The 19,036-nt window shown below is 40.0% G+C and overlaps 1 protein-coding gene across 6 annotated transcripts in view; it reads right to left on the minus strand.

Moving 5' to 3' along the window:
- The window catches only part of LOC113171691 (receptor-type tyrosine-protein phosphatase F), a 147,584-nt gene that overhangs the window by 69,457 nt on the left and 59,091 nt on the right, over positions 1-19,036 (minus strand). For all 6 annotated transcript variants that reach the window (XM_026374259.2, XM_026374263.2, XM_026374262.2 and 3 more), the window contains 2 exons: positions 15,164-15,309; positions 14,230-14,371 (listed from right to left, as the gene is read on the minus strand). In XM_026374259.2, the coding sequence (XP_026230044.1) occupies positions 14,230-14,371; positions 15,164-15,309 (288 nt within the window). The remainder of the gene's footprint in view (positions 1-14,229; positions 14,372-15,163; positions 15,310-19,036) is intronic.

Raw genomic sequence — 19,036 nt, forward strand, 5'->3', positions numbered from 1 at the left:
AGTTTAATTCATCAAAAAACGCTCTACTCCTCTGTCTAGTCTCAGCCAAAACATATCCTGTGATAATATCACATAGGTGTGACACTTCCACCAATCTGGGGACTTGTTTTTCATGTATGAAGACTATAGTTAAAAATTATTTCTGCTGCTTGTAAAACCTTTTACTAATACTGGTCTAATCTAGTGTAGTAGATGTCTCATTCCAATGTCCACTCGTTGAACCCGCAATATTTGATGAGGTTCTGTTTTGTTTGCAAAACAACAAGTAGTAGAAACGCCCTGGATTTACATTTGAGAGGCAGTGCCAGAAAGGCGTCAGAGGTAAAGTTAGGTACGCATGAACTGGTTCCTCAGTGATTTCGAAAATAAATAGGTCCATTGTTCTCCTAACAGCCTGTTATCACGCACAGAAACGAGCTGCAATATGAGTAGCTCAGCAGAACGTGTCTGCATATAGCAGTACAGTAGAAAAACAAGGCATAGGGGAAAGGCATAATGTGGTTTTCTGATTGTACTTTTCAACTAGAAGAGCAATGGGGGCCTTAACTATATACAACAGGCATGAGGAAACATTGGCAACATCATCCGAAAGGGGAAGAGGCACTAGTAATATGGCAATTAGTGAAATTAAGAAAACACGATACAGTAATCATAAACAATTGTGTCAAGGAGGTGTGCCTCTGCGGTAACAGCCACGGGCAGATGAGGTAAGACTTAGATGAGGGAAGTGAGAGAAAAGAAGTAAGAAGGAGAGGGAAAGGGAGGAGTAGAGGAGGGGGCAGGGGAGGAGTGCATGCCAACCTCCTGCCAGCTCCAATTACCAGTGTGAGTGGAGCATGGCAGCTAGGGCGATGGGTCTAATCAGAGTCCTGCTGAAAGAGACCCATCCCTGTCCTCTTGTCCCACTGGGAGGCTGCTGGAGCTCAATCCCACACTAGCATCAGCCAGCATTTTCTTCCTCAACCCAAACACACTCATATCAATGGAGGAAAACACTACAGACACCCCAGTTTCTTCATAACAGGGGTGCCCTGACATGGTGCCAAAAGACACAACACTCGTGCATAAGGAATGTCTGCCTCATTTTCGCTTTAGTATGCCCCGGTATCCCCCGCCTTCTTATACTGTCATGTGCAAAGGGTGGCGAATGAAATGTGCTGTTATGAATGTTTAAAGGAAGGGTTTCACCAGATAAAGGCCTCTTTAGATAGAACATACATCATGAATCATAAAATACAAGGGGGCACATGAGTCTGTCCATGCAATATTCATGAAAAACACTGTTACAACATGAACAAGGGTTGTGTGCATGGCTGAAATCTGCCCAGAGCATCTTGCGTCATTATGTCAATAGTTAGTTATAATAGGACAAAAGTCAGTACTTAAAATAGTAATAGTTGTTGAGTATATCATATGTTACCTTATTTAATAGTTTGTGTCATTCTAGGTCAGTCACAACTGGTGGACAAGGACAAAAACCTTGAACACAGAGGTGAAATATCTGCCACAAATCTGCCCACAGCATCTTGCTTCATTTTGTGTCAATAGTTAATGTATTGTAGCATCAGAAATTAAGGTGATAACAGTGAGCTTTTTAGCTTATACACCTGACCTGATCTCATTCTGCAGAACCAGTATAAGGCCTTATGATTTCCATGTGTGTCTATTGCCAAGTAATAGATGATAACAATTAAAGGTGATGTCCTTTCGATAGTGAAAACCAAATGATGATGACTAACAATTTAATTATTTACTTTTGTGCTAGTCCAACCTGAGAGAGAAACTAAATCTAGTTGTTATCTACATCTCAACTGGTCCTGCGTCAATATGGCACAGAAAAGCAGACAAGCCGTCTGCAGAAACAAAGCCCATTGCCTGCGGCTGTTTCTAGCAAAGAACATCGTCGAGACAGACATTTGCATCTGTCTGAGACACGGAAGTGTGTGAGAGATGTCGGCAGCAACAGGAGAAGCAAACATAAAGTCAAAGCTAATATGAGTTCAGCTGAACTATGAATAGTTGGACTGCTGATGGTGTGAAAAACAGTCATCAGGTTCAATTGGAAGAAATCTTAAATTGCAAATGATTTATGAGGAATACAAACGTAACGGTGGAGTTACACTCGGTGGTTACTTGGTGGTAATAGATAGTATTTTGTTCCATTTCCAGTAACAATACATGATTACAGCGGTTGCCTAATAACATTTCCTGTGTTTCTGTCAATGCTCAACTTGTATAGGAGTTTCTTCATGTGACATTTAGACAGTGACTAATGCGCCCTGCAGAAAGGCAGACAAAGACAAACCTAACTGGTATTCATGAAACTGTCTCGGCAGCTTTTGACTTGCAAGATATCGGAGGGCAAGAGGTTTTCTCACATGTTCTGCCATGAAGGTCATGTGAGCAAGACCCTCCTGCTCTTCAGAGAAATACTAGTCTGTAGAACTCCCACTACAGAAGTCTCCTCTGAAGAGATGACACAAAATCCCAACATCAAAGACCCAGCAAGAAGGTCATTGATGTAATACTCTTGTAATTACATGAAAATGCTGAAATCCTCAATGGAAAAGGAAAAATTAAAAACAAAGACAACAAGATGCAGACAGCATGACGTTTCAAACTATTTACCTTTACAGGTGGACTGAAGTCCATGCAGGGACAAAGTTGACAATTAAATAACAGCTTTTTATCAGACAGATTTGTCTGATACATGGAAATGAATACAAATGTACAACGTGCTTTCAAAACGTGTAGTGTATCGCATCCGCGTATCTTGTCAAACCTGTTGTCTCTGGCACGCTATCATGTAGACAAAGTGTAAAGGCAGTTGCTATGTAGATAGTGCATCATACAAACAGTCCTCGGGACAAATGAATGGCACGCACAGCCACACCTGCATGCAACAGACCATCACAAAATGTAGTCAAAACACAAGCACTACTCATGTGGCTGTAACATTCAGTCCTACATGTTATAGAGGCCGGATCAGTGTGCTGTTATTCTGCTGTTTGTCCAAGTGTACTTGGAGTAAAAAGACTGTAATGCATGCCACGACCTTTGAAATAATACACTTTTTTGTCTGGCTGAGCAGAACATTTGGCCTTACTTCCTCGCCTACAGGCAGATAATCAATAACAGTCATCTAATTCGCCCCCGATTCCTTCCTTTCCCTTCCTTTTCTCCCTCTTTTTATCATCTCCTTCTCTCCGCTTTCCTATTTATCTCTACTTCTCCCTCTTTCTCCTATCTGATATCATACTTCCACTGTCGACAGTATGATCTATGGCCCTGCCAGATGCCCTGCGCCTGTTATTTATGCCACGGCACACCAGTTAGTACATAACTGTGGCCTCCGACCCATTACTGTAACCGAAGGGTGGTCTTCGGAATTCACATGGTTATGCTGACCGAGTCACCTTGCAGGACAAGCACTGCTGAACAGAATCACATCCTCCATTAACTACGCTATATGAGCAGTACAGCTGTAGGCTTTCACTTTAAGATTACAGCTCTACCTCTTGCCTTGCGGTCCTACTAACAGGACTTTGATTGAAGACCCTTGAGATTCTGGTATTATGAAGTACACGGTTTGTGGTTTACTACTCATTTTAATGTAACTGCCTCTGAGATGGAAAAACCTTAGGGCTCATGGTAAATTTCAGTGGTAATGTGATGTGGCTAATAAGACAGTCTATTCCTTCAGGTGTCTTGGAAAAACGAACAAGGACAGTATCAAAAATCAGGAAGTGTGACAGTTAATGAAATCGGTCCAAAAATACAAAGAAAAAATACAATGAAATACAAAAGGAAGCACAGAGGCAGCTTGCAAATAAATGAATTGATCCTCTCCACAACTCAAATTAATCATCGGCAGAGCTTTATTGTGACATGTTTAGTGTAATTACGGCAGATAGGGATGGCTTTTATGAGTTCTTAGAAAGGCAGCGGATGTAGTGGAATGTGGCAGGTTCTATTAATTAAATCCTCACTGACTGGGCTCCCGTGACAGCCTTTACTTATTCTCTCAGTCAGAGATAATGAATAATACACAGAGTCTGTGAGTCAATGTCGACAACCTCAACTTTGATTATGTAGAGGTTTGCAGAAGTGATGGGTGTTGAAAAATATTACATTGTGGCATGACCTATTAACTGCTCAACTTGAATGAAGCAAAACGCAATCATTTTGTCAATGCTGGTCAACCGCAGGCAAGTGGTCAATGTATCTTAGTAGGATAACACATTATGATGCTTATAGTAAAAATAAATCCGACTATTCTGCCTAAAAATAATACCACTGCCCAGTTTGCAGGCGTTTTCCGTAGTTGTTACTCTGATCTAACCTCACAACAAAAACAGATGCAGCAACAGTTAAAAATTGTGTGAACACAGACGTGTGTTGTTTTTACCGCCCAAGTGATACAAGAACAAGTAAGCACTCCTAAATACTTGGTGTGAACATGCCCTGACACTGTGAGTACTGAGCATGGTAGACGTGATACTGAGCATGCTTGCTTACTCAACGTTCCCTCGCAAAACAGGTTAAAAATATCAGTGCAGATGTAATGCATGCAAAATCAACAGTGCCTTTGACAGCTGCGAGCAGACCAATCAGCTACAGCCTTGAAAAACAAAGCTTAGTAGCTTAGAGAAAATGGGACTATGCCTCATAAACATTAGAAAAATGTCAAGCTTAAGGCCAAGCTATGTTGCTGATACTAAAGCAAGTTGTTCTCCCCTGCCTTCTATGGCCCAGTGGGTAAGCCAAGAGGGCTTGGCGTATAAACATGTGAGGAAAAGGGGTCAGGCTGAAAGGACTCCCATTAGCCAGCTCATTGAGTGTAGGTATTAGAGCCCCCCTGACATGCAGCAGATCCATCCATCCATAGCCAGTCAGGCCCTGGGGAGCTGTTGACCCACTGGCTTGCAGAGCTAGAGGTGGACCTTGCAGTTTACCTGCAGGTGAACGGGCATAAGGCATCATTACTAACAAATTAAAGCCATATCTGTATTTTGGTCACACTGTGTTTTCAATGTGTTATTCTTTTACAGAAATCAAACCTTCTGCACAATGGGATATGACAAATACAATACGAGTACAGTAATCAATACTTTGTCATATTTTTGTTGAGCTTTCGTCATTGGTACCTTGGTTATCTAAGAGTTGTGTTTAGTACTATATAAATGAGGACAAACATTGGGAACACTACAAACATGATTAAAAATTAATGTGCTTTTACACAACTGTAGTCTAACAATGATAACAGAGGTAAATCAATTTGCAGGGTGTTTATACAACATTGTTAATTGTCTGTACAGGGATTTCTGCTGTGAGGGTTCAAATTATTGGTTTCATATGACTCATACATGCACAGAGACAGCGATGGCTGCGAGCAACATCAAAGCATTTGAGCAAAAACATCTCTACAAAACTAAGCAATACAGTGTTTAATTATGAATCAGGGCTAAAATACAAAGCAACTTTAAAAAAATCTACTAAATGATCATTTTAACATGGAGCTCCAACTCAAAAGTAGTGCCTATATAAAAACATCAGCAGGAATATATTTAGTTTTCCTGTGCCTTGGAGGTTAAACTAAATGCACAAGAACTTTTTATTAACAATTATTGGATGAGAGAAATGCAGAATGGCACCAAGACCAGGGGGCAAGTTGTACCTTGTCTTACATAAATAAAGTAAGAAGATCAGCATGAAACAATGAACATACTGATTTGATGTAAAATTACAGCAGGACTCACAGCACTCAGGTATAAGTAAGCATTGACATGCATTTAACCTTTCAAATATCAATTTGATTCAAGAGCACGTCTGTGAGTGACAGTTTCCATCACCCTTTGTGTTTATATTCAGTGAGACCACTTATGTTTCTGGAAAAATGATTACACATTTAGAGGCTCTCCCTGTTGGCCTCTTGGTGGGATTTAGAGCGAAACAGGCCAATCCAGTAAAAACTTTGTAAAAAGGTTCTTGTTTCATGTAATCAGGAGAGAGGATGTACAAGTGTCGGGGCTAACAAAATGAATTTATTTCCAGGGAAAAAGTCAAAAAAAGATGACCTGTTACCTCACTTAAGACTCTAATGGAGAAAGCAGTGTGTCAGTCCGAATGCACCCATGACGAAGCTTCAGTAAAATCTGTAGCTGAATAATGAAAGTCTGTTGCAGCTGGTTCTGGCAGATATGTAATAGCAGATGTCAATTCATGGATATTTCTGTCTCTTACTGACAATGCACTGATATTTATGGCTGTACATGTCTTGTCACATCTCCGATATCTCCAGAAATCCAGAGACAAAATCCAGATGAGTAGTTCAATATGTCCTGACAATCAACATCAGCCATATCTTCAAGTTTAAAACAGTGACAGGCTGCAGCTCTGCTCACAAAAAATGTATGACAGCAGCCAGAAGCAGCAGCGTTAGTGTATCATCTATGCAGTACAGACTATGGACACATTTACAGGAACACCTGTGCAATACTATGCAATCCATTACAATTGCTCTGCAACATGTACTCCGACTGGGAAGATAATCATGTTTTAGGTAATAAATAGGTAATAACCTCACTCTTTGATCAGCTTCTTGGTCACTGTTCGTAGTGTTGCATTGGATACATGTGATCTCCAGGGTGTACACAAGAGATAATTATGATATCTACAATTAGGCCAGACTGGAATGGTTTTGATTCTTCATTCAAATGAATCAGTTTTTACCAATGGGAAAAAATGACATCTTTTAAAACCCATTGAAAATCACTGGCCAACTTAAAATTGAATATGTCCCAGCATTAGCCTTTCCTTTACACCTTCCAGGATGTGGATTTTTTTATTACAGATGTGGTTGAAGTTATTTGATAAATTAGAGAAATGTGAATCCACTCTTGAGTCATTAGGACGGTCTGCAGATGTGGTTTGAGATTTCAATGCAAAATTACTTTTAGCAATGTAGAAAGTGGTAGGAAGCAGCCAAAAGCTATAATGATCAAGGGACTTTTAAAGAACTGGTTAAACTTTCTGCCTGCATTAAGAAAAACATAAAATTAGACGAGACATTTTGCAGTAATTCCCTATCAACCATTTTTCTTACTCACTGACCTCTCACCCTTTTCCTCTTTCTCTTTCTTTATCCCCTGAGGCCAAAGACAAGATCAGCACTGACGGCGCAGACATACCAGACATCGCAGTCTTTACAGATTCAGCTTGCCAAAAGCATGGAGTAATTGATGGACAAGTACAGATGATAAAATGTTGCCTCAAAGCGAGAATGACTTCATCCAGATGTATTACATGTAGCACGACATATTTTGTCAGGTGCAGAGCAAATTTCACAGGACGGATTAGTTAATTAGGGTTAATTTGGCTAATAATTGAAATTTTAAAGTTAGTTAGTAATTAAACTACATAATTTATTATAAATTACAAATTGAACACACTTCAAAATTAAACTAAAGCTTGTATCTGCATTCCTGTGTTTTGAATGTTTTATTGAAGGAGCTGCAAAGAGGAAAAATAGCTGGGGTTCAATAAAAGTAAAAAGAAATGAACCTGTGTTATTTTCTGGATCACGTTTATTATGTTTTTCATGGTTATATTCAGGTTTCTCTTTGTGTTTCTTCTTAATTTCCTGTGTGTTCTCTTATAAAGGAAGTAAAAAAAATGCTATAACCCTGACCAAATTTAAAAAGCTATCTGTTCTGCTTATAATGCTGAAGTCCTTGGAAGTAACAATGTGAGGATGCAGATTGGGTGGCCAGCAAGTGATTCCACCCTGACATATTGTGTGAGTCCTTGGGAGAAGCATACAAAGACAGATGCAGTTTGTATCTGTCAGCCTGGATATGATCTACGATGCTGGGCCTCCAGCCAGCAGATGGTGGGAGAAATTAAATCTGTGACACAGACCGCCACAGTGGAGCTCAGAAATAAAGTAATGGGGGGTGCACCTGTAGATCGGTGTGTGAGGAAGCGTGTCCCTGAATGATTTAGTGTGCGAGTACGATTGTGCTTCTCTATTCCTTTTGCATGTTTAGAAAAATGACAGCCCTGCCTAAAATGGACGGCTCTACCAAAACCAAGCCCAAACCTCCATACTCTGCATTACTTTCATCAAGGAAAGAACCCCAGGGTTGGTGGTACGATTCTGAGTTTCCCCCTGTGTGTCCCTGGACTAGAGACCTAAAACACAACTGCCTGTCCACAAAAAATTCCCCCAAAGGGATTCATCTTCAACAAAATAATGAAACAACTGAACTATTAGGATGGCAGCAGAAATCCAGCAGCTTTCAACAAGAAAAAGTGAAAAAGTAATGTGGGAGAATAGCAGTTACACAACAGACCTTATTTTGGTCATTGTAGATGATTTGAATAGTGCGAAGGAGAGGATTAAGTTGTCGGAGGAGCAGGGCTCGGTATTAAATCATTCCGATATAGCTTCTGTATGTATTTATCTTGCCCTGGAAGAGGCGCAATGAGATTTCTATGCTGTTTATCCAGTCAGGTTTGTTGTCTGCACTTGCCTGGCTCCTGAGATATTTATTACTGGCATTGTGTTGCAGTCATTTTCTGCCTCTGCACCAGGGACTGTAATGCATGCCAAGCAAATAAAGGCCTTTTCTAACCGACGAGGCCATAATTTGTTTACTGCCACCAAACACAGGACCACTAAATACAGTCAACAAAGTAAAGACATTGTATTGTATTCCATTTTGAAAAAAATCCAAACTGTTTGAAAAATCTGATTAGATTTCAACCCAACTCTATAATTTTTCTTTAGTATCTTAAAATTAGAGCACTATAAAACTGATTCATGGGAAGAACTCTTAATTTATATTAAAATGAGCTGTGTCACTCAGAATTTTTATGTTTTCCATGTTTTTATCAAGCAAGGCACTGTATTTTTCCAACTGCAGAAACTTCTGCATATTTCTTGCTTGACCTTTCCAAATATTGCATTTTTTCCTCAACATTACTTGTTCAGAAAAGAGTTGCCAGGAAACTTCAAAAAGGTGTGCAGCTGGTCTAAGAGAGAACCTTTCTAATTCACACTCTGACAGCAGAGGATTCCAGTAATGATGGGGCTTTTGATCTGGTACCATTAGATAACATTCCTCCTTTCTAGAGACAGGTCCGCTGTCTCCCAAAGGACAAGAGAATGTTCTCAGCACAGCAAAAAAGTCACAGAATATACCTAATAGACGCATGGAGTTCTGCAGTTATCAGTTTGATAATTTTGTGTTTGTTTTAGCTTTCTTCTGTGGAGGAATTTTCCTGGAACCATTGCCAGAGAAACATCCATTCAGTGGGGTAGTGTAAGAAGACAGGTTATTATGACTTTCACTTTCCTGGGGCTAGATTGGAGGTTTGATTACTACAAATTATCTCCAACTATTTTGGCTGCAGTTATTTTAAGTGTTCACTGGTTCACTTGAGAGACAGCACTAGGATAAATCAAATTAAATTGTCAGCCATTTCATTCTTGTGCCATAAAAGAAACAAAAAGGGCCGTTTGTGCTTGACCAGTTTTTCTTATATGTGACCTCCAATTAGATGTTGTCGTTGAACCTCTCTGCTAAGAATCTTGTTGCTTTGTTTTTACTTGGAAAATATGATTTATCATTTTTTAGTCGCTGTTGGCCTTTCCCAGGGCTTGTCAATGTTGCAATTCCCTGGTTGCTGAAAGAAGCCAATTAAAACCATGTACCTTTAAGGACTTTGCTTCAGTCGGCTTCCAACTGTGAAAACAGTCACTTCACCAGTTGCACCACAGAGTCTCATCAGTTTTATAATCACCATTAGTGTTGTAACATGGTTTTGACATCACCTTAGTCATTTCTAGAGCTGAGTCATTGCATTTTATATGCTCATCAAATGTATGTTTCGAAATATGAAACATTGCTTTGAAGTGACAGAAGTGGCAGCATACTACTTTTAAGACTGATGTGAGCTGAGATGTCGTTTTCTGGCTGGTAGTAGTTTATTTCATACATCACCTAGACAAGCACCATTTACCTGGACATTTACTGAGACAGTTCAATTCAAGAGGGGCGCTCAAGGTCAGAACATCGGCATCGTTACCCAAGTAATGAGTCATTGTTCCCTCTGGTCATCTCTCTATACTACCATACAACATCATATCACCACCACACTGTCTACTATATTTAACACAGAGAGAGAAATGAGAAATAAAACAGAGAAAGGGATAGATACACAAAAATAAATGTTATGGAAGGGAAAAGAAATGCACATGAAAGACTGACAGTAGCAATATTGCTCATTCACACCACCCCCTCTGAAATCAGCATCATATGCATCATTAATAATCTATACAGGTCAGGCCACACGGCTGAATGCCTCTCTGTAACACAAACATGTAATAGTGATCAATTTTATAATAAATAATAAAACAAGTAAAGTAGGCTGTTGTTCAAAACATCAGCGAGAGAGAAAAAGATGATTATATCTTCAGATGCTGACTTCTAGCTCTGTGGTTACAGTGAAAGCAGGTAACATTACCGCTGTGTGTGTCACTCTCTTTTGTCTCACACACAATGAGGAATGGCTAAGCTGACTTTGGGCCCGTATGTAAGTCACAGTAGTGTGGCCTCTCAGACAGGGGCGTGAGAACCACTATGAACAAAGAGTGGGACTGTTACAGCGTGACAGAATTACAGAATGACTCAAGACTCATGACTGCAGAATTGCTAAAGCCCAACTCAGCTGGTGTGAAAACAGGCCTGAGCAGCTGCTGCAGGTGAGCAGCAGGCTAAACTACACAGTCACAACCCAACAGACATAACATCCTCTGTGGACAGAACTCCAAGAACAGGGCCCCTATGACAAGCACATCATTTTCTATACAACCAGAGTTGGGAAACATGCATTTGAATAATTATTTGACACCCTCTTAGTTTTTTGCTAAGCCCACACTGATTTAGAAAGCAAAGTAACCAGTGTATAAAATCACTTTTTTGAGCCAACACTCTTTCTATGCAAAAAGTTCTCTGGAATTACATGAGAAATTGGACTTGCAGAATTAGACTATAATGCACTCCTGAACCTTGGCAGTTTCCTTTATCCACTACAGCCATTTTTAACACAATGAAAGCATGTGTAAAGCTGCACCGGTGTGACTGTCATAATCCATATTTTGCAGGATTGCCGTAACAAAATAAAGAGCCAGTATATGAAATAATCATAATTAATGCTCAACCTTTCTTTGCTCTGCTAAAACCTATAATCCAGATCGACTTAGTGGTATAATGACTTCACCATTCTTACTGCCTCCCTGGATGGGGGTGCTCAATGTATTATGACAACTTCATGTGAATGCAAAGTCACATATACTTTAAGTCATGAGGGTTTTCTTTTGGAATGCAAAAACAGGATGTTTTTTGCTTATGAAGTAATTTTTAAACATTTGTTTATTCAGGGAAGGTTGACTGAGATGTGACATGTTTTTCAGCTATCCTCAGCTTCTTTTTTTTATTTACACATTAATATCTATAGAGCTACTGAAGACAGCCACAGTAAAGTCCTCTATTATTGATAACTTAGAATATTTGTGTGTGCCTTGCTCAAGAATAAATTAATAAAGTCTACAGATGCTCAGCAGGTTTCTGTAAATTTTATCACTTGGTCCAAGAAAAGCCACATTCTAATGTGACACCAACATCTCAGACCTTCAGGCTATCACTAGCCCATTGGAGGGGAGGATCATTAGTCTCTGTCTCTTTGGTGCTGCCCCAGTGTTTTCTTGTGTGGTGCTGCTGATATGAACTTGATGCATCGCTAGGCTACAAACAATAGTCTAAGAATAGGGCCAAGCTGATGACATTGCTCTATAAAGGTGTGTGTGTGTTTTTACTAAGTGTATTTGTGCATGTAAATATTCATGAATGTGTGTAGTTGTATGATTTTGTGCACTTGGGCATGTATGAATATGTACCAAGCTGTCCAGCACAGCCTCAGGGTTCTGTTCAAGCAGACTCAAGTAGGTATTTTGATTAAATATGATGTGTGGCTCCATTCTCTACCAGGGCTGCATTTTTCACTGATTACAAAAAGAGGTTCTCATTTATTTTAAAGTAAAACAAACAAAAAACAAGAAAAAAAAACAAAACAGTATTGCACCAGTATATTTCCATACCAGGCTACAAACCTTGGTTTGTAATTGAATGCTAATAAATGTATGCTTATTTATAATGAAGTATCCAAACAGATTGCTTCAAATACGCTGTTAACATAATAAAATACCTAAAATTATTTGTACTCACCGTAGTCTGTAATACCATATTTTTGAACACTGACGGATAAAAAGACAACAAATCTTTATACTATAGGGTTATAAGGTTATCATTATCAGATTGCTTACTTCCAACAGCTTGGTGAAAAAACAAAACTGCGGACATGTGCCTACAGGCTCAGGCAAGCCAGTTCACAGTAAAATGCTACCAGTTCACAGTAGAATGGCAGGCAGCCAAAGAAAACAAGTGGCTGTTGAAGTGTAAGACTTTGACAAACCTTGGGCAAGATAACGAAAGACAGATAGCTATTTCCAAACCCAGATTCCATTAGGATGTTTCTTCTTTGTTTTGGTTGGACCAAAACAACAAGCTTAAAGTGGCCTCAGTCACCTCTGCACAGAGTCAGGTGATGTAGTGTAGTGTTATTACCAATAACAGCACATGTTGTATCATGATCACTCAATATTATAAAGAATTGTGCTTAATGCAGCTTTTAATACAGGTATGGGTATAGTATTAAAATACACAAAAATATATAATAATTCACTGTAACTTTAAATATTTTATAATGTGTACAATATTTCATGTATAAAATAATCTCACATACTGCCACGGTTAAAGGTCTAGTTCCCATCCCATCCTTGAAAATGCATTCAGTTAATATGTACTAGTAAAGCCCTACAGATAAAATCACCAAATGTCTGTATAGTACAGTACTTGACTCTGGGGTTAGCAGATACAACACTAAGCACAAGATCACAGACGGAGTACGACTTCATGCAAAGCACGTCTGCTGGCAAGAACAGTTGCTCACTGTTGAGTAAGACTGTTGTTGGTCTTTTCAGTCTACTAACTGAAGGAATCCGAACTCTGCAGCCTATTTTGCCCCCCAAGTAAGGCTGTGATTAATCTCATCTTATTTCAGTGTGCTTCATGTCATGTTAGTGCTGTTTGTTTGTGCAGGCAACAGCATTCCTCCAGATATAGTGCGAAACAGGGGTAGAGAGAAAACCTCTCTTTTGCGCAGGAGAAGTCCCTTCGGGAAGATTACGCAAGCCCAGCCAATGATATCATCAAATCAGCATGGACAGAGAAAAAAGGAAGGGTGGGTGTAAGAAAAGATGGGATTCAAACAGGGGATGGAAAGCTGTATTTGAATGAGAGGGAATCTGCTTTAATGCCAGTGTAATGGCTATAGGCAGCCTTAATCCTCCCACTGGCTATCTCTGCAGCTCTTTCTGAAAGTTTCTAATGAAATCAACTCCTGCAGTGACTCGCACCCACATGACAAAATTACAATCAATTAAAGAAGAAATTCACCCTCATAGCTCAGTGATATGAAAGGCTAAGCAGGGAGAGGTGCAGAACCTCTGTAAACAAATCACATAAATTAACTCTATGGGTGAGAAGAGCATGAAGGTTCACTGAGGTCAAACAAGCCTGAAGATGTGGAGAGTAGCCCTATGAGGAGTAAGAGTTGTTTATATGTCAATGTGGAGCATTTTTCCTAAAGTTCTCCACATAGGCAGAAAGGCTTCAGATTTTTCATAAATGATTATGATTATAAATTTGTTGTGCTAGAGGATTCAGACAACACGATCTCTTTGAGAGAAAAGTAAACATAGCATATAACCAAGACATGGCTACCTGCATTTCTTATAATATAACTAGATTCCAGATAATACATTAGATACATTTCAGCACTTTACTCTTTTAAAAACATATTCCTTGCATTTTATCCACCTTGGAGAGCTTACATTAAGATATATCTGCTCCTCCATGTCTGGAATCCCCAAAGTTTGCAAATGTTCATGTATGAACTACTATAGTTAACACTTAAATTGGCTTGTATTTCAATAAAAGCTAAAGGAAAACAGCAACAGCAAAAAAAAAAAGGTAAAGGATCGAAGAAAAGAGTGAGGCTGAATGCTACGTGGAGACAAACCAAAAAAAAAAAGACTTATCTTACCTTCAAGCACTGTAAGCTTGGCACTGGTGTTGATCTCGCCAGCACTGTTAGTGGCTGTGCACTCGTAAATGGCTTCATCTCTGTGAGTGCGCAGCGGCTGGATCCGCAGTACAGAACCCGAGCCGTCATCAAACTCAATCACCTAGGAGAGCAAAGAAAAGTGAAAGGGCTGGAATATTTTTAGGGGTCACTTTTCTTTTTCAAGTATATCAGCTTATTGTGAGACACAAACAATATCTAGTTCTTATGTGAGAGAAGAGAAAACTGAACATGTGCCGGTTTTGCAGCTTTACCAGTTTGTTAAATTATAGTTTAGCAAAATAGTTACATACAAGTGAGAAACAATTTTGATATTTACAATGAAAATATAAAAATATCCAGTAACACTGATTCACAGCAAAACCACAACAAAGATTGCCCCCCAGCTATGTTGGGTGGGGATAAGATATTATATTACATGGAATTCACTGGTCATAGACAGACTTCCCACCTAAGGCCTTCCTTCTGTTCATATAGGTTCAAAAGAGAGAGAGAAAGCACATCAAGTAATACATCAAGGGAGTGTGTGGCCAGAGATGGTGGAGCTCAAGAACTAAAGGGGAAGGGTGAGAGCGTGAAAAGACTGGAAGAGATGAAGGGGACTATATAAATCAAGATAGAAGGAGATTAAAGAGAAGGGAAGTCTGTCTGGTCTTGCTTGAAGAAGAATTGGTGTGATGCTCAGTAACAGGGCAATTGATTGTGTGTACTGTGTGAGCATACGCTTTGTGTAAATGCTGCAAACGTACACACACGTGGGGATGTGTCTGTCTTAATCAGAGAGGCTTGTAATGTAATGTCACATGCTGTGTTTGTGTCTACCTGTCTTCTTACGTTCAGATGTCAGTGTGTATGCGAGTGTTCAGAGATCTGAAAGTCACGCATGAGCGCTCACCTCAAAGCGCTGGGAGCTGACTTTCTTGCCTTTCTTCATCCAGGTGATTCTGGGTTTGGGCTCCCCAGTGGCCTGGCACACAAACGATGCAACTCCGCCCGAGATGCCCGTCTGGTCCTCTGGGGATTTGACAAAACTTGGCAAGCCTGAGAAGGATGGAGCAAAGGCAGTAGAGGTAAATTGAGAGTGATAAGAACACGGAGGGAAAGAAATCAGTTACAGAGACAGAGGGAGCGAGACGAGAGAGAAAGAGAGCAGAAGGGAGGGGAAAAAGTGAAGGTGAAGTTAGTGCCTGTGCTTTTCACACTGGAATGTAAATGTCATTATCTATGGGTGTCTCGTTCTGCATAGAAAGGCAAAAATAGAAAACCTAACACAGGTAATGTGTAGTTGCCTGTCACCAAATTATGTTAAATGTCTCACCTTTGCTTTGACACATCATTTGCAACTGGTTTTATTGTTGTTACACACATACAGTGGAGTTGCACTTATGTCTATTGTGAATGAAAGACTGCATTAAACCCAATAGTTAATCAAATAAACTCACACTCATCCACAAACTGACAAATCGGAGAGAAAGAGGGCGGCAAATTACACGTTTTAGGAGTTAATCATCTTGTTTAAACAACATTTTTTGGCTTATGAGGCATTAAAATTGATGGGCATGTCCTAAAATCCATCTACTATGTTTTAATTCTGTAGCTTCTTTGTGACCTTCCTGGTAATACATGTTTACAACAACACAGTGGACTACCATGGAGATCACCTCTAACTGGTGTGCTCCTGTTTGCTATGAGGGTGTTTTTACTGAGCACCACACCCAGCATTATTGTGTAGAGGACAATGGGGTGTGTGGTTTAGTGACAGTTTGTCTAAGTTGACATGATGCTGCATCGAGCACACCTTCGCTCTGTGCTATGGCCACAAAGCCTCATGCTCTATTTTCAGCCTCAGACGCGCACAATACACGTCTGGCTTCAACAGCACACACACAATGTCCCTATTACCAGCTCCATCAGCTAGGATTTCATCTCCAGAGTGATTAAAGAGTGAAGTGGGGAACACCTAAACCACAGTGATGACGATCAGCAGACTGCCCCGTGGACACGTGCACAAAGAGTCGTTATGCTGTGTACACAGAGGAGATGCCAGCTTTCCCTCACTGAGCGTGCACTAGGGAAAACCCAGCAATTGTTCGATGTAATACAATACTGATGGGGGAAGGTGGAATATGCATTATCTAGTTAGCATAACATTATAGCCGTGTCTGATATAGATGAGACCTTGAGTGAGCACATTGTCCAGGTCCACCTGTTATATCGTCACCCTGTGCCCTCACTTGGCCAGAGAGAGAGAGAGAGATGGTGCTGGCTGTCCTTGCTCGAGGACATCTCCCCAGAGGAGCTTTCTTCAACCAATACAGCAGTGTTCAATAAAATAAATACAGCATGCAAACAGGAAGCGAGGTGTGTACATACACTGTGATGTTAGAAGCTTACACACATTTAGATGCAACTAGGTAGAGATGCTAATACAGCTCCACGCAATGAACAGTGAGAACCATCATCACCTCAAGGCATACATTTGTTATTATGTATTTTTAATACTCAGTTTTATAACAAGTCTATCTGACAGTGAGTAACTGCCGAAAAAAACGCCTTAGTTACATTAGCAAAACAAATGAAAGGTAATATGATCCTTTAAAAACCAATCATGATAAGCTAACAAAACACTATCAAATCAACAGCATTTTACGTAACAGTGAAGTGAACTGTAGTGCAGTGTAGTGTGCGAGTGGGCGGGTATGCGTGCTTAATGATGCACAGTAATCCAACACGTCCATCCATCCATCTGTGCCTTGTGACCCCTTCATAGTACCTAAACCCACCTGACATTTGAAAGATATTTTCATCCTGGTTCTCCCAAGGACAAGATTTAGACACTAATAAATCCTTTTTCTAATAGATCAGAATGTGACTGTGGCACACACGCAGACAGCAGCAGGAGAGCGCTGCTAATGATTCAAACCTGATAAGCTCTTAAGAGTGTGTGCCTAAGCATGCGTGAGTGCGTGCATGGGTGGCTGAGTTGGAATCTTCAAGACCTGATTATCACCATCCTGACTTCCAAGTGTTTCCTGCTAACATCTGTCCATAGCAGTTGCATTTAAGTTGATGTGAGGGCTTTTCACTTTGTTGCTAAGGAGGAGGATCAGGCAGCATTAAACAGTTCCCGGCACATGCTTCAAATTAAAGGACGTAAGCTCATGTACCGCCACGAACATTTAAACACTTGATCTTAGAAATCGTGAGTATTTTGAGGGATAAGTGGAGAAAAAGGGTGAACTGGCCCTTGCTGTGTTTTCCCTATATTAATCCTCTTAAACAAACTTCCCCTGTTTTATGATGCTTAAATCTATGACTTTAAGGCTATGTGGCATATATTTGCCTGGCAATCATCAACAAGCATTTAAGAAATTGTGCATCAAAAAGGACTGTGTTGGCCTGAAACCCCTCATTTACAGACGGAGCTAACAGTGGTTCTAACACCCGACAACAGGGCAGAAATATTTACAGCGTTTTTGGACCGAGACTTTGCAGAGCTCTCCCTTCTCCGAGCCACTACTGGCAGCTGAGGACACTGAACTGTTGAGTTTGTCAGTTCTTTTCTTAGAGAGACAAAATCCAAGCTCGACCCTTTTTCTCTGCCTGTGTCCCACTTTCTTGGCTGTCAGGCAGTTGTCACATGAAAACAATGGCAGGGACGAGGAGGAAAACACATAAGCCTACCTATGCAAATCCTTCACTCAGCCACTGACTGCGAGCTTTGAGCTACATTCTTTCTAAGCTTTGACAAAAAACTCCTATCTTGACAAGCAACGCTTTAACGCATGCCCTCTCCTCACTGGCAGCGTGGAGAAAGTGCTGCCATAACTGTCAGGCCCAGCATTGGTTACAAGGTTTCAGGATTTCAGAGTTGAGGTTATTGACTCATGAATCTCATACATTCAGGTCCATAAATAATGGAACAAAGAAAAGTATTTTTGGAAATTGGAAATCTTCAGTACACCCCACGTCGAATTTAAAAATCAAACACTCGAGATGAAAGAGAAGTCAAAAATTTTAGCTTTAATGCAATGGGTTGGACAAAACGGGAATTATACCCATGTTCATATACACAACCTCATTTTGGGGGGGCTCATAAATAATGGAAGAAACTGATATAATTACAAACACAAGGATTTCATTCAATATGTGGATGAAGGTCCTTTGCAGTGGAACCTATGGGCATTACCTTATGCTGAGTTTCTTCCCTCAATATGCTTTGCCAGGCCTTTTACTGCAGCTGCCTTTAGCTGCTTGTCTGTGGGTATTTTTGCCTTCAGTCTTGTCTTCAGCAAATGAAAAGCAGCTCTATTTTATATTTATTTTTTTAGCGTAATGATGGCCTCTTTCACTTACATTGACACCTCTGTGGACTTTATGTTGAGTTCCACTGAACATCTACCAAATGCAAATGTAATACCCAGAGCCACCTTTAGACCTTTTATGTGCCAAGTAACAAGGTAACAGGCCACATTTGGCCATGTAAATCATAACTGTATTATTTATGAACGCCACAAAATAAGGGTGTGTGTATGAAAATGACTGTAATTCCTGAATGGTTAATGTCTGGGCCTAACTGTCCTTACTGTATTAATTTATTCACACTAACCAGATCAGAGTTTTAACTACAGCAACTATCCTGCAAACACTTAAACTAGGTTAAAATCAAAGCAGATAAACATGTCTGGATTACAAGTCAATCCTTCAAACAACTTTTTTTAATTACAAAATTAATTCACCACAAACATCTAAAAATGATCCAAATGCA

Source organism: Anabas testudineus, chromosome 17, assembly GCF_900324465.2.
Source record: "Anabas testudineus chromosome 17, fAnaTes1.2, whole genome shotgun sequence".
Taxonomy (NCBI): domain Eukaryota; kingdom Metazoa; phylum Chordata; class Actinopteri; order Anabantiformes; family Anabantidae; genus Anabas; species Anabas testudineus.